The sequence below is a fragment of the Conger conger genome, chromosome 9 (assembly GCF_963514075.1).
Source record: "Conger conger chromosome 9, fConCon1.1, whole genome shotgun sequence".
Lineage (NCBI taxonomy): Eukaryota > Metazoa > Chordata > Actinopteri > Anguilliformes > Congridae > Conger > Conger conger.
In genome coordinates this window covers 27,259,123-27,286,510 of record NC_083768.1, presented here as the reverse complement: position 1 = coordinate 27,286,510, position 27,388 = coordinate 27,259,123, and the positions used below count along the sequence as shown (strand labels likewise).

Here is a 27,388-nt window from a genome sequence, read left to right as displayed (position 1 = left end):
AACCAACCAACACAGTCATGAGGATGTGTGCGCCCGTTGTGTCTGTCTCCTGATCTGACCTGTCCGTTCGGCGTAGGACTTCGCTGTTTTCCTAAGCCCACGTAGGGCAGCGTGCCCTGTGATCCAGGAACCACCGGCGAAGCGTGAGGTCACTCCCCTGCCAGCGCCATGGCAACCCAGCGACACGTGCTGCGAGGTCCCCGGGCCTCGAGCTCGCCGACTGTGTCACACTGCCGGCCGTGCCGAGGTACTACTGCACTAAAGTTAAAAAGTGTGCAGTAATAACTACACTACCAAATGTATTATGGAAGCCCGCTGATATAAGGGAAGGCTGCTTTTGTTGGCATTATAGCCAACAACAATTGTATTGAGGGTACATCATGAATAAATGTATCATTATTACTATGATGATGATGCTGTTGCTGTTGCTGATGATGATTTTTATTATTATTGTTATTTTTAGTAGTAGTAGTATTGCTATTATTAGCATTGTCAGTGACACTTAAAATTTGATTCTTAATATGGGCCGATGTTGGCTTTTCAGGGGACATTGGGTTTGTCCTTTAGGATGTCAGGGTGGATAGACTCTCTAGTGCAGTAGGGAGCGGGCTACATTCAGGTGTAACTTTTTGCACCTGTACGTTGCCCACTTAAACAGAGAGACAGTGCACGGTCAGCACAGAGCTCTGAAGGCCTTTGAAGGCCTGGGCCCTTTGATACCGTTGGGTCACCTTTGGTGAAGTAATAACATCAGCGGCCCTGTGCCATTAGTATAGGGAGCCTGTTCACCAGGAGCAGCACATCAAAGCCCGATTGTGCAAGAGCTCGGGGGGCGGGGGAGGGGCCGCGCCCGCACGCGCGGTTACAGTGCGCCATCGTAAGCCCCCGTTTACGCAGCTGTCAGGGGACGATCACGTTTCCGGAAACGACGCGCGCATCCATATGAAACAGGCAGGGCTCCGTTTCACCTGACCGCATGCAGGCTTCATCAATTCACAGGCCCGAGCAGCTGTGAACGGAATCTGTGTACATTCATATGTGATGTATTCTGTTATTTTGAAAGGTTTTTTTCATCTTTTCTTTCTCCAGAGAATGAAATTCACACTCACCTTCTGAAGCGAGTAAAGAGTTGCGCGTACATCGACCAGTGCGGCCTGTGTGAAGCATCTTGTGTATTACCGTGTGTACATCAAGAGAAGGTAACTTTTTTCTTTAGTTTGTTGTGTTTTTAGAACTTGGTCATGGTTGTGGCTTTGGTATTAGACATGAACGGATTTAGTGTACAGTATTGAAGCAATAATGTGTTTCCACACACACTTCCAGTTAAACAGTGTTTGTCTTAACATTGACTCACTAATACAACCATATGTTTGGTGAGTTCTGCTATTGCTACTATAGGCAACAAATGTTTTTTTTGAAGAATTTAAGGCTAATGCCTTAAATTCTTAGGTTATCCTTAGGTGAATTCAGTTGTCAGTGTTGTAACTTTTTGACATCAGCACCCTGTATGTCCTTATATTGATATACTGTAAAAGTATAATGTTGAATTATTTCATTGTCCTGATTGTATATTGCATCCAGTCACATATCACAGCTGAGCTGTAAGTGTGCAGATTTTTCTAGTTATATGGTCAAATGTTAAACTTAAAGCCTGCAGTCCCAGTTACTCCCACTACAGACCAATATTCTATTATGTTGAGTGCTAATCCTTTAAAAACTAATTATAAAATATTACATTATATATTAATGTGCAACTCTGTAATGTGTCCTACTCTGAAATGTGAAATGTGATGATGTGATATATAATTATACAATTACAAAGGTCAACTATTCATCGTTTGCCAGAACATGTGCATTGCATATACTACAGTATGTTGTGTACACAGTTAGGTATCCTGTGTTAATTCAACTCAAACAGAGTTTATATAGAGTCCAGTAGGAACCATATGTACACCACAGAAGTTAATTTAACACTGTACATGCTCCTGTGTACAAATCAAATTGTCAGTTGTTTCAACCACTACATGAGCCCATTAGCACTGGCTAAATGTTCCTCTGCAATGAGCCTGGTCTTACTGAGTGGTAGATTTGTGGGTACCATCTCTCCAAACCTTTAGCTGTTAATAACTAGAAAATGGGTCACCTGAAAGGTCAGCTCAAGTGTTATGGTTGAGCAGATGGGTGTATGTTTTTCCAATATGTATTTCATAACAGCCATAGTCATAAGACCTTCCTAGCAACAGCACTTACAATGCTGTTCTTATCAATTCATCCACACATAGTAAACCACATAGTAAAACGTGAATAGGATTTATTTGAAGATTTCTTCTTGTACTACTTACAGATTGGAAACCAGATCTCATTAGTGAAAAAGTTGATTGTATCAATTTAGTTAAAAGTCCAGTTATAAATTATTCATTAAGTGAATGGGGCCTCAAATACCCAAAAGAACTACAAGAACCAGAAACTTTCCTCTGTCACCAAGGAGACATTCCTCTCTCTTACGAGCGATTCGGCTTTCCAACAGGAGCCCAGACCACGCAAAATCTCTCCTTTCCATATCTTTGGTCTATACCAAACATTTAGATTCATACAAACTTTGATACATACACTCTTTTGATGTCTAAGGCAACAACACGATTATAGCTTTTCCACTAACTTCCAGCAACTGTGCTTTACTGCTGCTTGGCAGTCAGGGGACTGACTGAAAGGAACTGCTGAGCTGCTCATTGACTAACTTCAACCAACTGGAAGATTATTTTGTTTGTGTGTCAAAGGCCTGTGATTGGCTTTATATTTGTTGTCATTGAAAGTGCATGAGAGCTCAGCTGGGTACTATAGCTTAAGGTAGCATTACGTTTCTATCCCAGGGATACATAAGAAAGAGCCATGTCTTCCAATGATAAATAAACACTAAATTATCTATCACCTTTAATGGAAGTTGTTCACCAATTTTATTGTTGGTCTGAATCTATTTGGGCCTTTTATGGACAAAACATATTCTCATCAGCTTAATGTCAGAAACTACTGGGTTAATTCATCTTTATATGCCACAATATCACAACAGATTGTCTTGTGGTAGTTAGTGTACTGTGTACATTTTGACTGTATTTCTACTGTAGTCGGATATCTAAATCTTTTTTAAGTCAATGTTGATTGGCTGCTTTCTCTACGAACAGTAATTTGCACATAGTGTAGCTGCACTAGCATTTGCATTATTTATGTATCTACTGTTGCTAAAATTTCTTCTTTTTTTTAAGAAGAAATATTTCAGACACAACTAAACACTGACTAAATCATAACACAGAATAAAATACAGATACATGACCAGTTTCTGTTTTTGTATGTGCATCATAGGAAAATAGCTAACCATGTTCATTTCATTACCTGGCCTTTTCAAAATGCTATGTGAGCTCAACTATTTTTCTGAAGCTTGTGAAAACGACAGCATTCACACTACACCAATCTAACATCATCCATTTCTTCCATTGTTTTTCTCTAGCTCTTCAGACCAGTATACTCTACAGTAGTGAGATATGCAGGAATACATCTTCATCTTAAATCAGTTGCCACTTGAGTCATAAATGAAGGCTGTTCCCCAGTTTGGTGTATTTTGTTCTAGTCATATCTTTCTATTTCCATAGTTGTCTCCCTGTGTTCATCAAACTGCATAAACAAATATTTCACTGTCCAGAAATGATGGACACAGGCCTACCTAATTACTTACACAAATCCCCCTGGGCCTATCATGTGAAGAGTATGAACGTATCTGTTTTTAGATACGTATCATTTCCATCCTTCCAGAGATGGACAATGCAGGGCACAGAATTCAATCATTACAAATGTTAATGCTCACAGTGAAGTAACCAAATTCTCAAATGGGTTAAAAAATAGTTAAATTATAGAATTATGTAACAGACAGCTTGCCTGTCATACATTTCCACACCAAGCAGTTGTATGTGTAATATATGTAAATGTCATGTTGTATGAATTAATGAAATTACATTTAATTAATCGATTTCATTTAGAGGATCTTTATTTACAGGGAATAAAATCGTTTAATTATTGTACATGGGTGTATGTGTGCGTGTTGCATGTTTCTCTGTGCACACACATTGTTTTTTCTATCCTTGCCTGCAGACTAAGACAATGTACATACTCATTTCTGTGTAGATAAATTAAATGGAACTGAATTATTATGTGAAAAAAAACCCAAAAAAAACCAAGCCCAACACTTTTAATAGTTTTATCGTTCAAGGGCTATTGTTAAATATGCTGGTTGTTGTGCGATGTGGAAGAGTGTAATGAACTAATCGGGTGCATTAGTTTTACAGAATGTAATCTATAGTGTTTGGGAGTTGTTTGTCTCAATAGGCTCTGGTAATCAAAAGTAATGAACCTATTATGAGCAGGACCTGCGAGAGCCCGGCGTGGCAGTAAGAGTGTGGCACATAAAAGGTTTATTAAGGGAAATTAAGGTCCATCACTGCCACACCTGCTCCCCCATTATAAATGTATGACAGGTCAGTGCCTTCAATCACAACAGCAAACCAGAGAGAGGAGTCATGTTTCCCATTACCAGGGAAGTAACAGCGTATTCTGTGACTCACCGGGTTCTGTAGCCCCGTGACCACTATGTGCAGCCATCAGCCCACAATAATTATATTTAATAGGTTTTATTTGGGACCCACAAGCAGTGCAGTGGGGAGAGTGGATGGGTTTTAACAACTATTTTTGTCTAAACATATACTGTGTACCTTCAACCACTTTAATGGCATCATTTTGCATTATTACATTTACTCCACCCCAAAAAGTGAAAGTTTACTCCTGCTAGTCGTTGGGTCCACGGGTTTTGCAGTCAGACAGGTGGGGGAAGGGGGTCGTTGTTGGCGTTCTGTGTGTATTTGAGCATGGGTGCAGGACTTCATCATGTGCACTGAAAAAACCTCTGCAGAGGTTGTCATTCTGATCCTAATAGCTTTGTGTGGCTGCACCACCCCTTGTTTCTCCAGAAAGAACCAGGAAATATTAGCCCTGTATGCATATTAGCATAATATGTTTTATGTTTTAATGAGCTCCTGATTTCTATCATTATATTATTAGGTTATAAATGCAATCGAGTCTTTATGCACTTGAACTGAGTAGCAATTTATCTTTTTTCAAAACTATAATGTGAAATAAATTCAAATGCCTCTACAGTTACCATGCACTAATTAGATTTGGGCGCCAACTGCTAACTTGCTTGTTTTAAATCAGTCTGAGTTACACTCTCGCTTTTGTGATAGCCTCATATTTAAAATGATTTCGGAATACAAAATTATTTTATTTATAATCACTGTCTGCATTCTAAAAAACCAAAATAGGAATGAGAACAATAATAAGGTCACTGCGGGGTCAAACATTAAACATAAACACACCTAATTGTCATTATCGTTACATGTGATGGACAGAGGGCTACGCTGCAGAGGATTATTGACATCAGCTTTCAATAGATTAGAATAAATGCAGTGTCCTCGGTGATGCATATTTCTGCATGCATCATGGGATTGTGTTTTTCAGGACTGATTTATGTGTGATCTCGTGTGTGCTGCCTTTGCAGATGGAATCAGAAGGTGAGGAGAGCAGGGTCCAAGCATGCAAGACCAGTAAGGGTGAGTATCAGGAACGTGCATTACAGTAGAAACACACTGCAGATGAACCCTGGTGCTCACCACACGGCACTCAGAACCTGGAGTACCAATTCAACTGGAGAACCGGCGTGTTCTTTTTTATTTATTATCTTACAAAGTTGAAGGGCTCAGGCAATGCATTAAGCTCAGGGGAATTTGTTAAACTGGAGTATTAGCTCAAATTAGTCAAGAAGTGCATTTATATTGTGGGGTTTGATTGAAATAGCCAGCCGGTGGCCGTCATTATGCAAGCGTTTCGGAGGCTCTTAGCTCCTCTCATATTGACCAGCGTGGCCATTACTCTATCGCCGAAAATTCACGGCAGCCAAGGCGGGTTCACTGCATGAAAACAGGATGAAGTTGTGAATGAGATTTTTACATCTCGGCGTGCTCCCCCAGTGAAATAAATTTGAATAGCATTTGGAAAGCGTGCTGTCGGAGCAGCGCGTTACGCCGAGCAGGGAACAGATCAAGCCAGTTAAGCTAGTGTTTAAGAAGAACAAAGACCTACCCAAGAGGCGGGCTGAAGTGGCAACAACTGTTCCAGCCCCACACCCCAAACTGTTCCGCTTATTATTCTGCCGTCTCACAGAGACGGAGCAGGAGCGGGAGCAGAAGGCGCTGTTGCCGTTGTCGTCTCGGATAAAAACAACAGGTTTCCTCAATGTGTTTCTGCGCTGGTCTGGAAAGGAACATCATATATCCCATGTTTAATTGATACATTGCCCGATAATGTACTTAATATTGTTTGCTACATTCAACGCATATATGCATACATTTTTGAGCTTCAGAATATTTGTTTATTAATATGTGTGTGTGCGTGTGTATGTGTTTTTATAATTGAATAACAGTTTCTAAGCGGTTAATATTGTTAATAACATGTTTGGAGCTCACCTCTCTCTCTCTCTCTGTCTCGCTCTCTCTGTCTCTCTCTCTCTCTCTCTCTCTCTCTCTCTCTCGCTCTCTCTCTCGCTCTCTCTCTCTCGACAGTTCCAGTTGACTGTATAGCAGAGTCTCTCAGGTAAGGGAGAGCCCCTGACCTCTCCTCCAGTGCCATTAGACCAGAGGTGGAAAGTCCATTGGTCAGAAAGTAAAAGTCCTGCCTTGCATTTCTTTCACTCATGAACCCATTAGTTGTAATTAGGCAACCCAGGTAATGGAACAAAATGCTGGAGAGAGCGTTTACTTTCTGAACCTGGATATTCCGCCTCTCTATAAAACCATATAATATCTGTGAACTGCAGCACAGTAGTGGCCTCTCCCCTCATTTGGACAGATACATTCAGAAGAAAAACGCAGAAATAATGTTGAACTAGCCTTTTATTGCCCCACTGACAGCTCAGACAGGCTCAGTCTGTACCATGTCTTTATACAGTAAACCCATTAGAAAGTAAATGTGAAATATATTTTCTGTTCATGTCACACTACATACATTTGTATGTCCAAAATATTATCCATGCCAGTGTAAATTTTACTACTGTGTATTGTGGTAACAATGATGCCTGCTGTTACTGATGAAATCATGAAACTCAGAATAAGTAGCTCATCAAATAGCATAACTCGTTTCATTCTACAAGCAAACCTGGATTGGCATATGCAATATGCATTGACTATGTTTGAGAAAAGTATGCTATTCAGAATTGTAAAAAAGTGTTATGTGTGTGTATGTTTGTGTTTGCTTGATAGTGATATCTTAGAGAATGCAAAGGTGCCCTTCAATGAAATCACACTGATGTGTTATATTCAAAAAGTGTAGCTTACTGTCAATGTAACTTACTGTCTGATGTCACAGACATGACACATTTCCTATCAGTGATATTGTCCTGTGTCACCACTTGCGTCATCTACGTAATTAGATGCTCGGATAGAGTTGCATGTGCCATTAAACAACAATGGCTGCCTCGGCACAGAATAATTGAAAACAAAAAGGTTGATTCGATTGGCCAACATAACCTGCTTTGCTGTTTTTTGTAGGATTACAGCCAGGTAAATAGTTCTTTGGGCAGAGACGCTCCGACTTCTTTGCTTTGTGGAGCAGTTGGTTCTAAATTGATATGTGTACAGGCTGCGATGAGGATATTTTCATTATTTCAGCAATTGTGCTCATTTAGAGCATCTCCCTGAAGTGCACTTTCAAAGTACCCCTCCACTTAGTGTTGCGTGGGGGCGGGGAGGTTCATCCTATCCTGGATACTGTCGAAAGATACAGATACTGTTTTAGTGTACATGTGTCTATGCATATACACACAATATACAGGTTTTTGGTAATGAGCAAGTCGAGAGTGAAACACAGACATAAAAGACCGATGTGCTGTATGGAGACAAGAGGAATGATGTTTACTTTGAGTCTGATTAGAATGTACATCCAGGGATCTTGAAACACAAGCACATTCTTGCTCTTTGATGCGTGCCGCTGATTTGAGCTCTGCAGTTAAAGACCTGCAAACCTCGTCTGGAAAAGTTGTGTTTTGTAAAAGGGAAGTTATAAAGGGAATTACAGAAGAAAAAAAAGTGGTCATATCCCATTAAAATAAAAAGGTAGTTTCGCATTAGAGCTCTGGCACCGTCACCCCCAAAAAAAGAGGAGGGTGGGGCAAGCTCTATAACCCCGGTAATGGGCTGGGGCATCTGTTATGATATGAAATGATAATGAGAGAGACACACAATCTGATTATTTAAATACTCGAAAAACAAACTTCCACAGAAACAATTACACATCAGTGCGGTTGACTGATTTACATTTCTGTGTACCACTTACAGTAGACAAGCGCTTCAGTGTTTTGACCCTGGCTAAAAGGAAAAAGGATGGGTAATGTAAAGCGGCCATCAGAAGTGACACGCATGCTGGTAAAACTCATGCAGCTCTGGGGCAGATGGGAGCCTGGCGGAGTCTCTGCAGGCCGTGCCTGACGACCAGACACCTGTCAAGAAATTAGCTACATTTCCTTCTCGGAAAGACAAACTGTCTGATATCTCCCGTTCATAAAACCTTGAGAACCTGCAGTGGGAAGTGATTGAATTTCCGACAATTCCCAACATCCTTTGATGAGTTCCCACGGATGATGTTGTGTTGTGCTTTGTTTGTTTGTGTGCAGCGAAACCGTTCCCTCCGAATAAGTATGTTGTTTTTATTTTTTTTATTTTTTTTTTACAATACATGTTCTCTATACATCGTTCAATGTTAGCCTGATGGAAGTTTACATTTTTGGGCTTAATTTGATTAATTCAAGAGTAATAAACTTCTGTAGTAGTAATGAAAGTAGTAATGACAAATCAAATGATGTGTGAAAAAAACACACACACACACATAAATCATAAATGAATAAATACGTGGGATTAAACTGGACAAATTGCGGCTAGTCATGAATCAATTTATTGTATATAGTCAGCCCAAATAGCAGGAGTGGCTGACTAGTGAATTCCACGGTGCATTTCATTTGTGGCCTTTTTGACTTCTGCCATAATTTTTTGCCTAATTAGTTAAATAATATTTAAAAGAGGAAAAGGAAAATAAAAGCCCAGGAACCTGTGGGCACACAGCGGATGCAGTTGGACAGGCCCCAGTCGAACACGCGGGCCCGGTGGCCCTCTGACCCCCGCGTTCTTTGTCTATGCCCCCCCCCCCCTTCTTGGTCCCAAAGCGCTTACGGGTCAGCGACGGCGGTGGTGGCCGTGGCGACGGGGAGGAAGAGGAGCGCGGGGGACGGACCGAACGGGGCCCCCGTCAACAAGAGGAAGTCCCTGCTGATGAAGCCACGGCACTACAGCCCCAGCGAGGAGGAGCGCGAGGAGGAGCGCGAGGAGGCGCGTGAGTGGAGCGAGGACCTGGCACCGGCGCAGGACAAAGAGGAGCCCAGGAGCGCACACACTCCAGCAGGTAGACAGATGTCCCGTTGTTTTTGTCTGTTTTGATGAACAATTGACGCTGAATTTTAAAATACCATCTGTTGCGTTCACCAAACCCACCCCACCCCCCCCTACCCCCCACCCCCCCTTTCCGTTAATTCTACTGTGATTGTTTACTGAAAGTGAAACACTACGCTGCCTGGGCCTCTTTGGTTGTACCTCACGTCCGCGTGTTGGAGTTTTGACAGCTTATCGGCCACAACACTAATTACAATGGGGCTCTTTTGTGCTTTTTCCTCAATCGGCTGAATGGGTTTCGGTTTGATTTTATCCTCTGCAAAGTGACAAGTTTTGGTCGCGTACTTTTGCTACCTTGAAAACTGGGCGCTCGCGAACGTTTTTGCGGCGCACTCGAAAAAGCTGAAATTTGGCCGTGCGAGTGGCGTTGATCAAAGCGCAAGTCCAACGCGCGGCGTAAAGCACTCGTCTGTTTTTCCCCCTAAACAATGGAGCATTTTCACTCAACGCTGTAAATGCTGTTCCCCGCGGGATGACTGATACGTAAATATTGTATCTTAACTATGGTCTTTTGTCAAAGGAAAGTGTTTGCGAACCCATCCACCAAAAACATTTTGGCAGCAGTAGCGAAAAATGCCTTGATGAAGGCCAATTAATATTTTATTTAAAAGCACTGTCCTTTCTAGAGACAAAACAGTGCGATCTTCTAATGAACAGAATTACGAACATTTTGGCAACAATACACATGGTTTACATGTGCATTTTCCTCCCCTATAATCTGCACTTATTTGGTATATTTTTAACTATGTAACTAAGCAACAGACGTAATTGTTGCTTTCGAAAGCTTTTGTTAGGCCCTCTAACACAGTCCAAATATGCATAATTAGGCATAATGTCTACAGCTCATTATTGTACACATGTGGGTAGTTAAATGGACCAAGAGAATAGCGCAATGAATTGAGCAGATTCATTGGAAATGGAATTTATTTGTTTCCTGAGTTCATATTACATTACAATTATCATAACCCTTTTTGCACTCCCTCATCTGCGTTATTCTGAAAACTTCATTTGTACTACACTTCCCTCCCCGAGCCCCTGCTAATATGTAAAGAGACTCCTTTTGGACCGGCATTAACTAACCGACAAAGGGTCTTGTCGACATCACGGCGCGCTTTAAAAGGGACGTCTGTGTATGGAAATGAAATGACAGCCACGGCAGAGAAAAAGCCATAAGAATCGGTGCCTGTGGGATGCTGTGAATATCTGCATTTCATAACAGCGAAGGGGAGGTGGGGGCTCCCATTTGGTCATGCTGTACTGCAGTTGGTTGGAGCCAAGCTTCTGCTCTGCTGCAGAGCTCCGGTAATGGCTATTCTGGAGTACAAACCCATCACCTGTTCCAATACAGAAACCACAGTAGGATCCAAGTTTTTTTCTCTGCCTTTCCCTCTCTCTCTCTCTCTCTCTCTCTCTCCCTCCTCACTCCTCTCTCTCTCTCTCCCCCTCTCTCTCTCTCTCTCTCTTTTGTAAGGGCTGCGCATCCATCTGGATGAAAAACAAGCACTCATTGCCTGTTCTGCTAATTGTAACTAAGCATAACTGACTAACTTTTAATCTATTTGTTGGATGGACGTGCAGAATTTTTTACGGCATCTATTTAGATTTAAATGTCTCCAGCCTCAGAGAGATTATCAGTCCGGTGCACACCTCGCAAATCCAGTTTGGTCTGGATGGTGCAGGGCCTTCATTGTAATTAGAGACAGTATTTCTATTTTTTTCCAGAAGAAGACACACACTCCAAAATGAACTGAGCTAACAAATGACATCAAATCAAACACCAACAATGCTCCGTCTAACTTAAAGGGACAAGCTCTCTTTTTTCCTTTCAGAAAATAACGTTTGGTCTGCTGTCGTCCCCCATTAGGAAACTTGTTTGTGACGACACTATCTTTTTCAGAATTATTAGACAGATTATTTAATCTGCCTTTTGGTTCCACTTTGTTGATATGTGTACTGTACAGTAGGCATCAATTACATATTAGTGCGTTGTTTATATAATGCAGAATGCTGTCATGTGTTGCTCGATGTTCTGAAATATAAGTCGGCAGGGCCGTCCACTCAGCACTTAGCACTGCTGTTTTAGGATTAAGTTTAGTCCCATGTGCTCCAGAGACCAGCGTCTGCCTGCTAATGCCCCTCGATGGCAGCCTCTACAGGCCACCTCTCTACTGAAAGCTCAGTCCCCAGTGATTCCTAAATAGATAATCAATATATCATATCTCTACACTAATGGTCTTATTTTGGGTTATGTTTGACTCCCTGTGTGAGTCAAAGGCACTTAAGAGCACAGATCTATCGCACACTTATTAAATATTTGACTAAAAACCCCTAATGGTTTTACCTGCAAGTTAATGAGGGGTGAAAAGGGGTTTTCTTGAATCAAACCAGATGATAGATTACCAGTCTTGGTTATTGCACATGACTCGACATAATCAAGGCTATGTCACATTTTAAATAGATGTTTAAACTGGTTTTGTGAGGATGAATCCCGAATGACTATCTTTTATACTGATTTATTATTAATCTAAAATAAGCACTGCAAAGGTTACGGCAAACGCCAGTCTGCTTGTTATGCCTAATTGTATGATATGTTCAACTTTTTAACCCATATAATTATAGCATCATTCAAAAGGTAGGTCTGAGTAGGTTATTGTGGTTACCCGTCTAACATTCCCATTTAAAAAAGAATAGCATCATTATGCAAGAAGGGCTTCAGGGCACATAATTTATTAAGTCAAAATGCAATCTGTTTAAATTACTTAACAAAACTAGGGATTCCATTGTAAGAACACAGGACTGAAATATTTCTAAATTATGATTATTATTATTATTATTATGAGTCATACAGAATTATGTTTCAGCAAATTAGCTATGTGTGCTTACAGTTATCTATGGTCAATTTTTCTTCACTCCTCTCTGAAAATTATTTAAAAAATATTAATTGTTTACTTTGTGACTTTTGAAATCAAGCCTTGGATATTCTGTGAGCATTGGTTTCATGGTGGAAACATGGATTTTTGCATGGCATGTGCATACTGTATATTTCTAATTGATGCCAGATTTGAGATGGTTCTGTTATTTGGGCCCTTAGTGATGGACATCAGCTGACATAAGACAGACCAATCACGTATTAGAATATTTGCTTATGGATCTTTGGCCAAACTGCATTCTGGGCCTTCTCTTTGATGTGAAAATATTTCAAAGAACACCCTATGTACGTATTTGAAAAAAATGCACATCATTTTATTGTATTTAGATTTCTATTGTAAAATGAAAGCTATTTTTAGAAAGGCGATTATTTCGGCAGGATTTCACACAAATTATAAATAAAATAACTTCTATTTTAATGAAAACAAAATATTTTTTATTGTGTAATCCGTGTGAAATACTGCATTGCTTTTCTAAAAATAGCTTTCACTTAATCAAACAATGGAGGGAAACACTGTGCATTTCAGCATTCTTTACAAGAAGATCCTTATCTAAAGCCTCTGTAAAGCAAATGTCAACATGCTTTCCTGGAACCTTTATCTATTACTTCCAAGATTTTCCATGTCTTCCTAGAAAATCTGTTGTTCTTGCATTCAATATTCTAGTCTGAATAGTGTTTCTTAAATGAGTTTCTCAAAAGTAAGTACAGCATAATAGCTGTTTCATTCCTTCAACAGCTGAGCCAATGCTGAGGAACTACTTTAAAACTCATGTTCGCAGTCATAAGCAGTGCTTATCCCATAATAATCTGGAGAATCCAAATCCCTATCAACTTGTAAAGACTGATTGAAGTCACAGAAGAACACAACAATCTGGTATTTCATTTCTAGGTTTCGTGTACTATTAGATGGTATTGGAAAATCAAGTTGCATTATGGTTTCTAACATGCAAACGTCGAATAACCAGGAAGACCAGTCTCAGTGATGTCACTTTTAGCAGAGTTGCAGTCTGTGAAATGAAAGCTAAAAATGTGCTTCTGCTATAATTAATCATACAAAATAAAAACTATATTGCCATATATTATATTAAGTAGAACAATTAGAAAATAACGGTTATAAAATGCACATATTTATATTCCAATTTAAACAGCCAATACCAGAACAATGAATAGACTCACATTTTTTTGCCAGCTTTATTTTTATGATAACCACATCTTCCTGTGTATTCTTGTCTCTTGCTCTCGGATTTTAGAAGGAAGCTTGAATAAGCCGGGTGAGGCCATCTCCAGTGACTACCACGAGGCGCTATCGGAGAGCCACGATGTCCTAGAATGGCACAGGGACGTGGGTGAGGAGCACCCTGCTGACGAGGCAGACGTTTGCAGCGCCCCGGCAGACGGGCGGGGGGGGGAGGGGGGGGAGGGTGCCAGGGAGCAGGGGGACGACGGCCAGGCGGCGGTGCGGCTGCCGGGCGTGTCTTACCGCTCGCCCCGGCACAGGGAGCCCGGCAGCGAGGGCAGGAAGGGCCCCTGGGACGACACGGCCCTCGCTAACGGCGTCTGCGTCAGCCCCCCCGGCGCCGGCGTGGAGGTGTGCGGGTGGAGGCCGGCCGGGGGCCCCTGCGACGGGGACGAGCCGGACACGGGCCCCGAGGGCTTCCTGAGCCGGGCTCGCGCCTTCCAGGCTGAGGAGCTGCGCTACAGGAGGGACTCCGGCCACAGCGAGGAGGAGGGGGAGGCCCTGGGGCGCGAGGCCTGGGCCGGGGCGCTCTGCGACCGGCAGCCCGACATGGACAAGGCCCGGATGAACCTCAGCCTCCTGGAGCAGGCCATGGTGCTGCAGTCGGAGCAGAGGCAGGTCCTCCATCACGCCTACAAGGAGATGGACCGCTTCCTCCTGGAGCAGATGAGCAACGAGAGGAGGCAGCACCAGAGGCTGCAGGACATGGAGGTCCGGAGCGGCTATAACGGATGCAAAGGTACTTCACCCCGCACTCTTCTACCGCGGTACAGAGGCAACCGAACAAGGCTCACACATAATTACATAATTGGAGCTGACTAGTCTAGACATGGTAACAGCAGGTTTATGTTCTGCATTCAGCGTAGATGGTGTGGGAAGACTTTAAAAAGTGAAGGAGGTTAAATAAGCAGAACATTACAGAGAACTGTACATCGTTCAATTGAATATGTACAGCTGCTACATTAAAACATTTATCAAAGCAAATTCTGGTACAGATTTATGGTTTATGGTTGAAATATATACTGTATATACTTCCAATACTTCCATGTTTTGATCATGTTATGTAATATACTTGCAGAACAGCAAGCAGAATGAAGTAATACAATTTCTTAAATATTAAACAATGCCTTAAATCATCCATTATGTTGCAGTATCTGTATCCGTGCTATCCATAGCATTTCGAGTTCAAGCAACCAATTCCCTCATTCTAGGCTTTAGAATTTCCTAAACAGCATTTCCATAGATGCATTTACTGTTTCATTAATTTCCCCAATACTGTTATGTGCCAAAAAGGTGGCACTATGGTGCATAGTGTAGGGACATACTAATATGTGCTAAATTTGTTTTACCCCAACAGCTACATGATACTACTAATTTAGAAGCACACTGACTTCAACTACTTAGTTTAAGCATACATACTATAAATGCTTATGCCAGTAAAACTGGCTGTTTCTATTTTAGTAAAGTGACAGTGATGCCGTAATGATTATTTAATTAATCATTGCAAATATAATTATATCACGAAAACAACTAAGCAATAACCACATTGTGTGGGTCATGTGGGCCTTTTTGTGCTAAGAATACATTTCTAGTATGGTAAAATCAATTAAATATTCACTGTAGTTTCTCAACTTCTTTATAGAACAGCATTCTACACCTTGGAAAAAGATTGTTGCATCTGGAGTGTCTCGGTGGCGCAGCCTGTAGAGCACTGACCGCATGCTCATTGCGAGCCGTGACGTCGGCGGTTCGAATCCGACCGTCCGACGTTTGTCACATGTCTTCCCCTCTCTCTCGCTCCCATTCTTCCTGTCTCTCTATACTATATACTGTCCCATAAAGCTGAAAAAGGCCTAAAAAAATATATCTTTAAGATTGTTGCATCTTCAGAATGTCTTTTATTGGTATGCAATAAAAATGATCAATAAAAAACAAACAAATTAAACAATAATTATTATTTATGGGATTACACTAGGGATTTGTATGGTATATTGCATAATTATTGCATAATCATTCAAATAAATTATATGTTGTGCAACTTTTGTAGTTAGCAAGGTGATCAGTATTCAAGTTATCCAGGTTTATCAAAGGCAGGTTCAAATGAATATATTAGTCGCTGTGTTCTCTTGGTGCCACACTCCTGGTATGAACATGATCAGTAAAAGAAAACATTAAACAACAATGAGACAAGCTCCAGAATTATTGTATTTTTACAAAATATAAATACAAAATGTTCCTCGAGTATTCTTAGTATAATATTGCATATGTTTTTCATTTAAAAAGTAGGTTACACTTGGAAGAAACGCCATTTTGTAAGAACACTGGGTTTTGTTCAAGAGAGGATGACAGTTTTCCCTTCTTCACAGGACTGACCCTGATGTTGAGTAGTAGATGTTTTTCCTGACACTGATATATGACATGCTATTTTTCATTTACTTTGTTGTGGGGGGCTGCAAACCTCTGCATGGTGTTTTTTTGATTTGTGGGAATCAACATCAAGCTAACCAATTTGCACTGCGCTATTGTGCAAGGTACATTTTGAGCTTTCATGATCTCCAGTTAAAGTGATTTACCGACTCATTTCTTCCCAATCAAGTTTTTCTTAATGCTGATATATTTTTCATATTATGTTTGTGATCCTTTCAGTAACATCCTGTGACTACGATTAAGATCAGGAGGAAGCTAATCGCACTTATTTTCTAAAATACCTGAGGTTCAGGAGATAAAGCACATGATAGTGAGATGGCCTGGTATTTTATGTATTTCAGTACACGAGACCCCTAGTAAAAGTAATGATGTTCAATTTGCTGGATCTAATACATGTTGTTTTCTGGACAATGTTATTCCATACTTGATCATGAATAGCTACCCTTAAATATAAACCAGTTTCTCCCAGTTTCTTGTCACTCGGAACCATGGCAATTCTGTTAATATAACAGTGGTGAAATAATGCAGTCAGATACCTTCCTAGGAACCAAGAAACACACAGCGGACACTTTAAGGGCATGACCTGGTGGCACATTTGACCTGTAACGTATCTTGAACCATCATTTCACCACCAAATGTTTGCATCGTATAAGTAGAGACATGCTGAGGTAACTCGGCAAAATCAGCCATGTCTCTTCATACGCAAATTTCAGTATTTAATTCAAATGACATTCAAATTCAAGCAGAACTCTTCCACATTTATTCAAGTAGATCACATTTGTTGCATAGTTATAGCTGTGCCACGGGTTTTAGGAAATGTATTTCCCTATTTTCCAAAAAGTATAATTGAAAAATATTCTCATGGGAAAATATCATGGATTTTGGTTGACAGGCTGTCATTGTGTGGGTTTGCATTTGCTTGAGCCAGTAAGAACTGGCCCCACAACAACTCATTAACCTGGGATGCTCACTGAATTAAACTTATTATATTACTAATATTAAATGAATGGTAAAAAGTGACAACGAATCAGGCACTAGGCACTGGGGCTGGGTTAAAAGTGCTAAGGCTGGGTAAAATCATAGGTAGGGGCAGGTGAAGGGGCTGAGGTCCAGTCTGTCCTCAGTCTGGTTCCAAGGATAGCCAATATCTGTGCTGTTCTGACTGCTGTGGGAGCTCATTCCACCATCGAGAGGGCAGAACAGGCAGCAAATGTGACCAGGAAGCAAGCTCAGAGAGTGAAGGAGCCTGACATCCCAAGGTTGCTGAAGAGACAGGTCTGACAGCGATGTAAGGTCTCATGATCAGGGGGAGTCTACTTGGTAGCCCGACTGGCTAGCACCAACATTTTAGATCTGATGTGAGCGGGTACAGGTAGCCAGTGGAGGGTTAGGTGGTCGTTTTTTCGGAAGTTGTAGACCAAGGGAGGAGAGGTCTTTTTGTGGAACGTTCACCCTCCCTTCTTGTTCCTGTGCCGCAGTGTTGTTTATTGGAAGATTGCTGGAAGCAAAAAAAAAGTATGTTGTATCACAGGAATTGTTACTTGTGCTGTGGTATCAATCAAAATTATATGCAGTAATCTGAGCTCTGGTTTTAGTTTAAGCTTAATGAAAACTCTAAACAAGTAAATCCTTGGTCTACCGGTCATGGTCTATGAGGAGAACCAAAATGGTGGTCCATTGGAAGAGTTATATTTTCAGCAAAATTGCATTAGTAACACAAACAGTATTTTATTAACATCTTATTTTATTACTGCAAGGCTTTGATCAGGCAGTTCTGACAAACTAATGGTTTTATGTTATTTCCTGTATTAGTCATTTCATTTTCTTAAATGTCAGCTTTCAATTGGTCCACCGTAACCGTCATAGTAGTTTGTATGGTCCTTGGAAAACAACTGATTAAAATACATTAAAGGAAATCACAATTTAATGATAATTATTTAATTATATAATTATTAGGCACTTTTCGAGGATTGTAATGTAAATTTAAAAAAGTGAATGGTGTAATATTTTATTACTTATTTCTTCATCATTGTCAGTAGCTCAGTTGTCCAGTGGAACTAATTTCTGGGATTCTTACCAAAAATATGGTGTCAGTACTGGTTTTGTTTAGGCAAATTATTTGACTCACTTTAGTATAAACTTTCCTCAGAGCTAATATCATAACTACAGATTGCTAAACCTCACTTACTTATCCTATGAGAAACAGCTCCACCTACTGCACTGGAGTATTCATTTAACTAAAGACAAGACAGCATGTTTTGAAACATGGGGCCAGGAATTGAATTTAAACAGGGCATTTCTCTTGTGTAAGAGGTATTGTGTGAAAGATTCCTACTGCAATGTCAGCAAAAATCAATGTCACTTTATTTTAGGCATATCCAGCTAAAACAGTGATGCAGTCCATGGTCTGGAACCATCTCCTGACTGTGCCACTGTGACTGTGTCCAGCAGCCCTGTTTGATGGTGCCTGGCTGAATCTGGTCTCACAGGGCTGAGAGGGTATCAGTCAGTAGGGTGTGCCCTGCCTCACTGTTCTCTGGTCTGCTGACTCTTCTGGTTGATCAGGGCCCTGCTATTTTCCTGCACTAATGGCACAAAATGTGTAGCCCTCAAGCACAGATCAGATGAATTAGCAAACATTTAAAAAATACAGAATTTACTCAATCTGATATTATACATTTTTTCTTATTTCTTATTTTCTTAAAAATCCATAAGCCTATCGTTATTACAAACGATTGTTTTGTTCAGGGAAAAATGCCACGAGTATGACCCAGTGACAGCCAATGCTAAACATAAAGGGTATGTCCACCTACGTTTCAGTACTCTGTGAACTAAGCTTACCAAAAGAGAAAATGAGGTATAATAGATGTAAACAATTGCAACATTATCAGTTAATAACACCAGAGATAGGAGTATTTCACACTCACAATTGGAAATGCCATAGAGTGCCTGAAACGTCAGGAGAAATCCGACTCACCGGGGATGCTGTTCCCCCAGGGCCAGCAGTCGATCCAGGTCCATTGTCTGTTAAAGCTCATCCCTGTTTCCTGCCTGCATTTCATTGTAGTGTGAATCATTTATTTGACACAAGTGGGAAAATGCTTATGAAAAATTTGTGTCACCGTCAAAAAAAATACAGTTCTGACAGCCCGGCAACATTAGGGTTCTGTTTCATAATGAATCTTAAGAGGCCTATTCAGTCCAGACCAGTTGGCTGTACACAGAGTTAAATAAGATCTTGGCCAAGAGCCTTCCCTCTTCAGACTGTAAGGTTGCAGGGCCTTTTGATGTATATGTAACATACTTGACAGCTTTGGTTGGACCTCATAACCAGGTTAAACAGGAGTGGGTTTTCATTCAAAGTCCTTCTACCGGAACCCTTTTAAAACCACTCAGATGTACAGTATCTGCTGTAAGAAGACGTTGTTGAATTTCAATGACACATTAAGAGATTAACCATTCTAACATTTTTTTACAGTCCTCAGGAATTGTGAACAAATATTGGGATGTATATCCTTTGCAGAAGTAATAAAATAAACATCAGAGTTGTCATGTGGAATAAACAAATTCTGCCTAAAGCATTGGCGTTGTTCCCAAACCGTGCCATCGTTTTCAGATTGCCGTTATGTGGGTAACAGCATTCCTGACTGCTTTATTATCAGTCTTGTTGAGCTTATAATTCAAATGTACATATTGACTCCAGAAAATATAATTTCTACTTCAAAATGAATGGCTTTGTAATTACAAAGAGAAGGTCATGGTGTAGTTTCACACAGCGCGTAGATCACTTTTATGGGTACAGAGAGGAACGAAGAGATTTATTCATCCAGTATTCATGTGGCCACACAGTGTACTGTATGTCTGTGAAAAAAATCCACACTGAAGTGGAAGCGGGTGGTACTGTTAAACATTTAATGCATTTCGGCATTAAGGACTAATAACTAAAAAAGTACAAAATCTCAAAAAATATCTTTCTCAGTGGGTCAGAATATTGGATTTTGCCTGACTCAACCAGATACTTAACTATGACCATAAGTCTTAAATCCTTCTAAAGTACTTCTCGTGTTTCGTACTTATTCTTTAAATGACTGCTAAATGTATAATCCTTGTTGTAATCTCTTCAATGGACAGGCATTAAGAAATGACTAGCCTCAGTTTAAACTGTAGCCTTAACTAAAGTAATGGATTAATGTAAGCATCTTGCAAAAAGTGTGACCTCACTGTGATTTCCCATGCATATTATATATACATGCCATATATACAGTATACTTTATATGTCATATTTGCACTACTATTATATTGAAAATCAGTTATGAAGAATATTTACTACTTTGCAGTGCCCATCTGTCTTCATGAATACTGTGCTGATTAACAAAGCATGTAATACTAAGGAGTGCTGACAGAGAATTTAGTCTGAAAAAAGGCTGAATCGTGTAAATGAATATTGCATGACAGTGTTTGTCCTTGACTGAATGCAAACAAAAATTGTGTTAAAATTAAGTGAACACCTAATATGATTTAATCCATTCTACTGCAGTTGGACAGATAAATAAATATTCTCTCCATCTGTATCTGCTTTGTTACATCTTTGTACTGTATAAAATCTTGTAGGTAAGTCCTTCTCCACAAAGTAAAGATGTGTAAAATGTGTATTACAATGTAAAGAAGCATGTTTATGTTTATAGTCAGATAGATTTTTTTTGTTAGCGCAAAGTAAAGACAATCGTTTTAGAAATGTGCATTTTCTCATGGCTGTTCCTCATCCTTCCAGACTCTCCACGGTCTGACAAGAAGGACATCAAATGTCCCACGCCTGGCTGCGACGGAACGGGGCACGTGACTGGACTGTACCCGCACCACAGAAGTCTGTCCGGATGTCCGCACAAAGTGCGCGTTCCCCCTGAGAGTGAGTGTGTCGTCAGCGCAACTCAACCAGTACTTGTGTATTTACCAATAATTTAGCCCTCTGTGTTCTGTAAAGTATTGAGAATCTAAATAAAAACCGCTGAATATTCTCTTTGTAGTCTGTTCCAAACTAATGTAAATAATTGACACGGATGCACCGTAGCCTGGTTAAAGTATAGATTTAGGAGTGTTACTCGCTGACATGCAGCCTTGCAAGATAATGTGACACCCAAAGAGTTCTGTCATGTTGGGTTGTGGTGAATTTCTCTTTCTTCTTTTTCAAATATCGCATCATGAAAGTGCCTTTATTATGCAAAACTGATAATATATGTAGATCTGAATGGTATGGATACCTCATTAAAACTGCAAAGCATAAAGCACGCGTTAAATCCGCTTATGCTGCCTCAGTATCAACACCGACAAGTAAAAACAGCCTTGTTTTACAATTTAATTTACACTAAAGTATAGGCACTTTTTGAGAATTAAACCTGTAAAACTTTGATTTCCTCTAGCTGAATGCATTTCCAATTATGCCTCTATTTAAGTAGAAAATATTACTGGTTGTTGGTTGCTTTTTTTAGTCATTTCAATGTAATATAACAAACATTCAACATTCAAGCAGCAACGTAACAAAAGGAACAAAAAAATGTAATTAACTTTTTTTCTATTTGAAAGCATGTGTGTTCTAAAACCAGAAGCAGTATTTGCGAATCAAAGGGATTACCAATCTAGTATTGAAAAATAAATAGGCGCATCCTGAAAACTAATTGGAAATTATGTACTCTATAGAAATAAAAAGTTACTGAGGATACTAAGTGAGACCTCTGCAAAGCTTTTCCCTTTTAAAAATATACAGAGTAAAACTACATATGAGTAGCTCATATGTTTGTAATTGATTTTGTTACATACAGCGAGTGCCATTTGTTAGTAAAATGAGTATCAAAGATAAAATAAGTTTGTAGTATCAACGTTAATGAACCAGAAACGAGGGGAAACCGAGTTGGTACGGTCCAACCCATATTCAACCCCCCCCCCGGTCATTGTGGATTCCCCACAATTGCACGTTCTGTACTGTGTGCCCATCTCTATCTGTTACCCTCTCTGCTTTCTCCATCTAAATAAAGTGTATAATACACAAAGAAGGTGGACTGTCTACTCTCCTTTTTTAAAAATATATATATTTAAAAATTTTGTAAAAAAAAAGACATTAATTGTGCAGGTTTCAGGGATACAGTAAAGGATCTAATTAATGGATTTCTGTGATACCGTTCTAAATTTCTCCTAACAATGCTTTCAATTATTTTCGAGTTTTGCCATTATTATGCATATAATACCATACAATTTAACATTTTTGTACAAACATACATCCTTCACATTGAGTGAGTGCAAGAAAAAAGGACCAGAACTTCTATTACAAGACTTACATACATGTCAGAAGTGCGATATACAGAAGGGGACTGCATTCTAATGTTATTTTAATAGGGGAGTCATTTTATTCCTGAGGTGCCAGTGTAATTTTTCTAATGGATATTCTGAATGATGATTGTGATCCACATGTGAGACTGCAGAGTATTGTGCTCTGGGCCTGGGCTCTGACGCACCCTCTCCTCTCCGCAGTTCTGGCCATGCATGAGAACGTGCTGAAGTGCCCCACGCCAGGCTGCACAGGAAGGGGCCATGTCAACAGCAACCGCAGCACACACAGAAGGTACCGCGCGCGGTCTCTTCATACTGACCGCACTCTGACCGCACGCTCTCTTGCAGCCCTGACCCTATCCTCCCCTACACCCCTGACCCCACCCTCCCCTACACCCCTGACCTCACCCTCCCCTACACCCCTGACCCCACCCTCCCCTACACCCCTGACCACACCCTCCCCTACACTCCTGACCCCACCCTCTAATACACTCCTGACCCCACCCTCTCCTACACCCCTGACCCCACGCTCCCCTGCACCCCTGACCCCACCCTCACCTACACCCCTGACCCCACCCAATCCTACACCCCTGACCCCACCCTCCCCTAAACCCCTGACCCCGCCCTCCCCTAAACCCCTGACCCCACCCTCTCCTACACCCCTGACCCCACCCTCTAATACACTCCTGACCCCACCCTCTCCTACACCCTTGACCCCACCCTCTCCTACACCCCTGACCCCACGCTCCCCTACACCCCTGACCCCACCCTCCCCTACACCCCTGACCCCACCCTATCCTACACCCCTGACCTCACCCTCTACTACACCCCTGACCCCACCCTCTAATACACTCCTGACCCCACCCTCTCCTACACCACTGACCTCGATATAAATCTCGTTCACAAGCAGATGTATGGAACTAATACGTATGTGAGCTATGTGTAGGTGTAGTTTCACTCTCTGTGCACATGACATATGGATAGACACAGGGACAGTCATACAATGGAGTTTGAAATTTGACAATTGTTTCACCACTAAGACAAACCCATTCAGCGCCAGGACATTGGTGATGCTCCTCATCTCCCTTCAGGATGGCTGCTTGGACAGCACAGCTCAGAGACAGGCGTTTAAGGTGTGAATGGGACTGGGGCCAAGCCACTGTAATGACAGGAATACCCAACTTCATAAAGTCATTAGGTTTGAATCCTACACTATCATATTTTAGAGCAAATCCTTGCAAAGCGATATTTCTCCTTGCAGAGTGCTGAGGAAACAGTGGTGAAAGACCTTAAAGCGTGGGGTCAGAGCCGCACCGTAACGTTTCAGAAGCGATCTGATATCACCGTTTTCATTTAATTCACTGTTTGCGCTGCAGTATTTCTGTGTCTGAATTAAAGGCTCCTGTATCGGCGGGTGTGATAATGTTTCCTCTGTGCTTGTCTAGCCTGTCGGGATGCCCTATCGCTGCTGCGGGGAAGATCACAAAACCTCCAGAGGAGGTGTCACTGTGTGGACAGGTTTCTGACCGCCTCTCCAGGTGGGTGGCTGTTTTCTGACAGGATGAAATAACGCCAGCTCTTAATGTTCCTGTAATGTGATAAGTATTGCCTGTGGAGTGTATTACCACCCCTCACACAAAGTAAAGAACGTTAGGTCCGTAGTGTTTGCCTTTAAAATTCAAATCCGCTGCTAAGAAGCGTTTGTGTGTTTGACTTCCAGCGTGGAAACAGGAGTTAAATGTTGCTGGAAGACAGCGGTATTTTTAGATGGGGAATTTTCCTTTGATGTGACTCAATAAGAAGGATTTGAGCTTTACATCAAGGTCAAAATTATTATTTTTATTTTACTGCCTACATTTTACAAATGCCGTTTTGTTATAACCCGAATGTGAAATGTTGGTGTTTTTTGGCCACTGCTAATGAAGAAAACGAGATAAAGTAAAAAAGAAAAAAAAGAAAGAAAAACAGTGGTTTCATAACAGCATAAGAGGCATTGTATATCAAAGCCCTTCAACCAGAAATGTTTTCTGCATGATACAAAAAGCACTATTGAAAATCCCAGTAGTTCTAAAGTATTATGGGTATTCCTCTGTTAAAAAAAAAAAGAAAAGAGAAAACATTAGGGCACCATGATCCCAGTGGGTTGTGCGGGCACACTGCCCACCCTTACTAAATTAATTAGATGGGCACTATGCCGGCGATGAGCCCCGCTAGGTATCAGGCACTAGAATTTATGGACAGACATTGATGTATTTCATTGGCTTGAATATTTCATGATCAGGCCGCAGCAAACAATGGTGATGAAAATGATTAGCCATTTTGACCATGGCCGCAGCAGAGATTACGAACACACAGCTATGTTCTCGTGCTACTGTGCAGTGACTGCAGAACACTGAACATCGTTCAAGGCCTGTCTTAAGTGTGTAGCTTTCCTTGCAAGCCCGAATCTTTGTTTTTCTTCCTGTTTTGTCATTTATTTTTAATTAATTCAAGGCATATTTGTGATGATACTTCAAAGGTCTTTAAAGTGACTTTGATATGATATGTAGTGTAAGAGGATCAAGCATATTACGATTACTGTTTAGTAAATGAGAACATTTTTAAAATGGTCACTTCTGACCTTCCTCTGCCTTTTGTCGTCTTTGTGAGACAACAATTATCTTTAATTGAACCCCCAGATTAAAATATTTTTTCTGCCTTTATTTCCATCCATGTGAAAATGTGTGTGTCAAATATTCATCAAATTCAAATGATGTAATGAATGCAATGTTTTCCATTCAAAAGTATGTAGTCTTTGTTAGATGCGTGGCCTTGGTTGTTGCTACATCGTACGATTGCAGAAGACAAACACAGTTTTGCGTAATGACTCACCAAACAACAAACAAAAGAGATCCCCTCATCCTGAAGGTTAGAGCCCATTAAGAATCTATGCTGTTGATATTAACCCTGTGCAGAGTATTACTCATATACTCTAACCCAATAACCTTGGGTTTGCAAAATAAATCTGATATGGATTTGGGGAGAGATCAAATCCTACCAACACTAATTCAATATCAATTACTGTAAATAAAGAGTGCATGCCCTCTAATCAGGCAGATGATCAGACAAATAGAGAAAAAAAGGTAGCTGATGTTGAATTTTCGTTGACTCCAAAACAAATACATTTACCAATTGATTAAATTTGCATTTTGCAGACCGCCAACCCTGATGAAGAAGTTTGAGTTCAACCAGTATAACTACAGGTTTGGCCACCCTGTTAGCGCTCTGCAGGCAAACCTTGCCAAGGACCTGGACAAGTACGGCAAGATCCGCTTCGACTACGCCAGCTTCGACGCACAGGTCTTCGGCAAACAGCCCTCCGTGCCTGCCTGCCAGGACCAAGACATCTCCCGCTTCTCTGACCGTGAGTTTCCAACCTGGATTTCACATACCTTGCATTTTTTTTTAAATGTTTTGTGTTCAACGTGTTTCACATACGAGTGCAACCGCGTTTCCTTCAATTAGCCGTGCCGAGTCCGCCATGCTCTATGGCACGATCACGCTGCTGTAAATACGTAATGGATGCATTTAGCGATTCCTGCACTGAATCCTCAGCTCTGAATTAAACACTGTAAAACACTGCAATCTGTTAGTCTTCACAGGTACAAACCTTACGTGCATCTGTTGTAGTTGGACCTGACCCCAAACCAATGCCAAAGGGTGGATTCACCCAGCACTGCAGCAGTGTGAATCAGTGTAGTATCTAACACAGGCCGTGGAAAATAGGTGTACAAACTGTACTAAGCCCAACACATGTGAGTGAGTCTGAGTTAGCACACTGAAGTAGCTAGGAGGGTGGTTCAGTTTACTGTATCTTTTATAGGAACCAAAGCAGACTCAATAAAATGGTGTTAAACAGTCTGTAGCACCATGTTCCTCTCAGTTCCCCCACAATGGATTTGTACAGTGACTTCTGTAAGTTTCACTGGAATCGCTCAACATGGCTACGTATGTGTGTTTGTGTGCTCGTGCGTGTGCATGCGTTCGTGTGTCCGTGCTTGTGCATGCGTACGTGTGCATTCTCAGAAACTCTGCAGTACCCCTGCCTCATGACCCCGGGTGGTCAGCTGACCATGCCCCGTGGGCACAGCCCTGGTCACTACAACCCGACGAACGAGGAGCTCCAAGCCTCCGTCGCCACGGCAGCCATCCTCAACCTGTCCACGCGCTACCGCGGCAACGCGGACGCCATGGCTGCCAGGCCCCTGGGCCCCTCCACAAAGGTAATCAAATTAGTCCACTTGGAAAGGTATTTGAGTGCGGCCATTTTAAAGCATCGCTGATTCGCGCAGGAAGATCAAAAGGACCGATTTTGGCAAAGAGAACTATGCCTCTGGTGAAAGAAAAACAAGAGGTTTACCTATAAAGCTTTAATGTACACTAGTACTTACATCAAAAGAAGAACTAACACAATGGGCTTTACTAACACTTTATTAAATTTTATGTTGTGTTTTTATTATATATGGTTTGTGGTTTAATGCTACATGTAAAAAAAACTCACTTTAAATATTGGTATGAAAGTCTGGCGTGCTGCAGATGGTAAAGATATTTTGGTCAGTAAGATATTATCCTGGATAAGCCTTTTCAGATCGGCCTTTGCTGCACATCTCCATCAGATGGCCCATAAAACTATTTCAGTGGATTAAACCAATCAGCAGAAGCATTCATTAACTGAAATCTTTTATTCACACAAATTGAAAATCTCACCACTCTCCATCAAATGCGCACCCCTTTAGAAGTTAACCCTTTCTGAAACTCCCCGGTACACACACAAATTGAAAATCTCCCTGCGCCCCGTCGAATATGCGTCCTTTCAGAAGTTGACCCTTTTTTAAATTTCCT

General features: G+C 41.1%; 1 protein-coding gene across 1 annotated transcript in view; it reads left to right on the top strand.

Annotated features, from left to right (window-relative positions):
* The first annotated feature begins 1,098 nt into the window (after positions 1-1,098).
* Positions 1,099-27,388, top strand: part of st18 (ST18 C2H2C-type zinc finger transcription factor) — a 41,700-nt gene continuing 15,410 nt past the window's right edge. Inside the window, exons 1-10 of the mRNA XM_061255956.1 lie at positions 1,099-1,199; positions 5,600-5,651; positions 6,660-6,690; positions 9,311-9,546; positions 13,773-14,498; positions 20,958-21,092; positions 22,709-22,799; positions 23,953-24,045; positions 25,702-25,910; positions 26,573-26,769. Of these exons, the coding sequence (XP_061111940.1) occupies positions 5,600-5,651; positions 6,660-6,690; positions 9,311-9,546; positions 13,773-14,498; positions 20,958-21,092; positions 22,709-22,799; positions 23,953-24,045; positions 25,702-25,910; positions 26,573-26,769 (1,770 nt within the window). The 5' untranslated portion in view covers positions 1,099-1,199. The remainder of the gene's footprint in view (positions 1,200-5,599; positions 5,652-6,659; positions 6,691-9,310; positions 9,547-13,772; positions 14,499-20,957; positions 21,093-22,708; positions 22,800-23,952; positions 24,046-25,701; positions 25,911-26,572; positions 26,770-27,388) is intronic.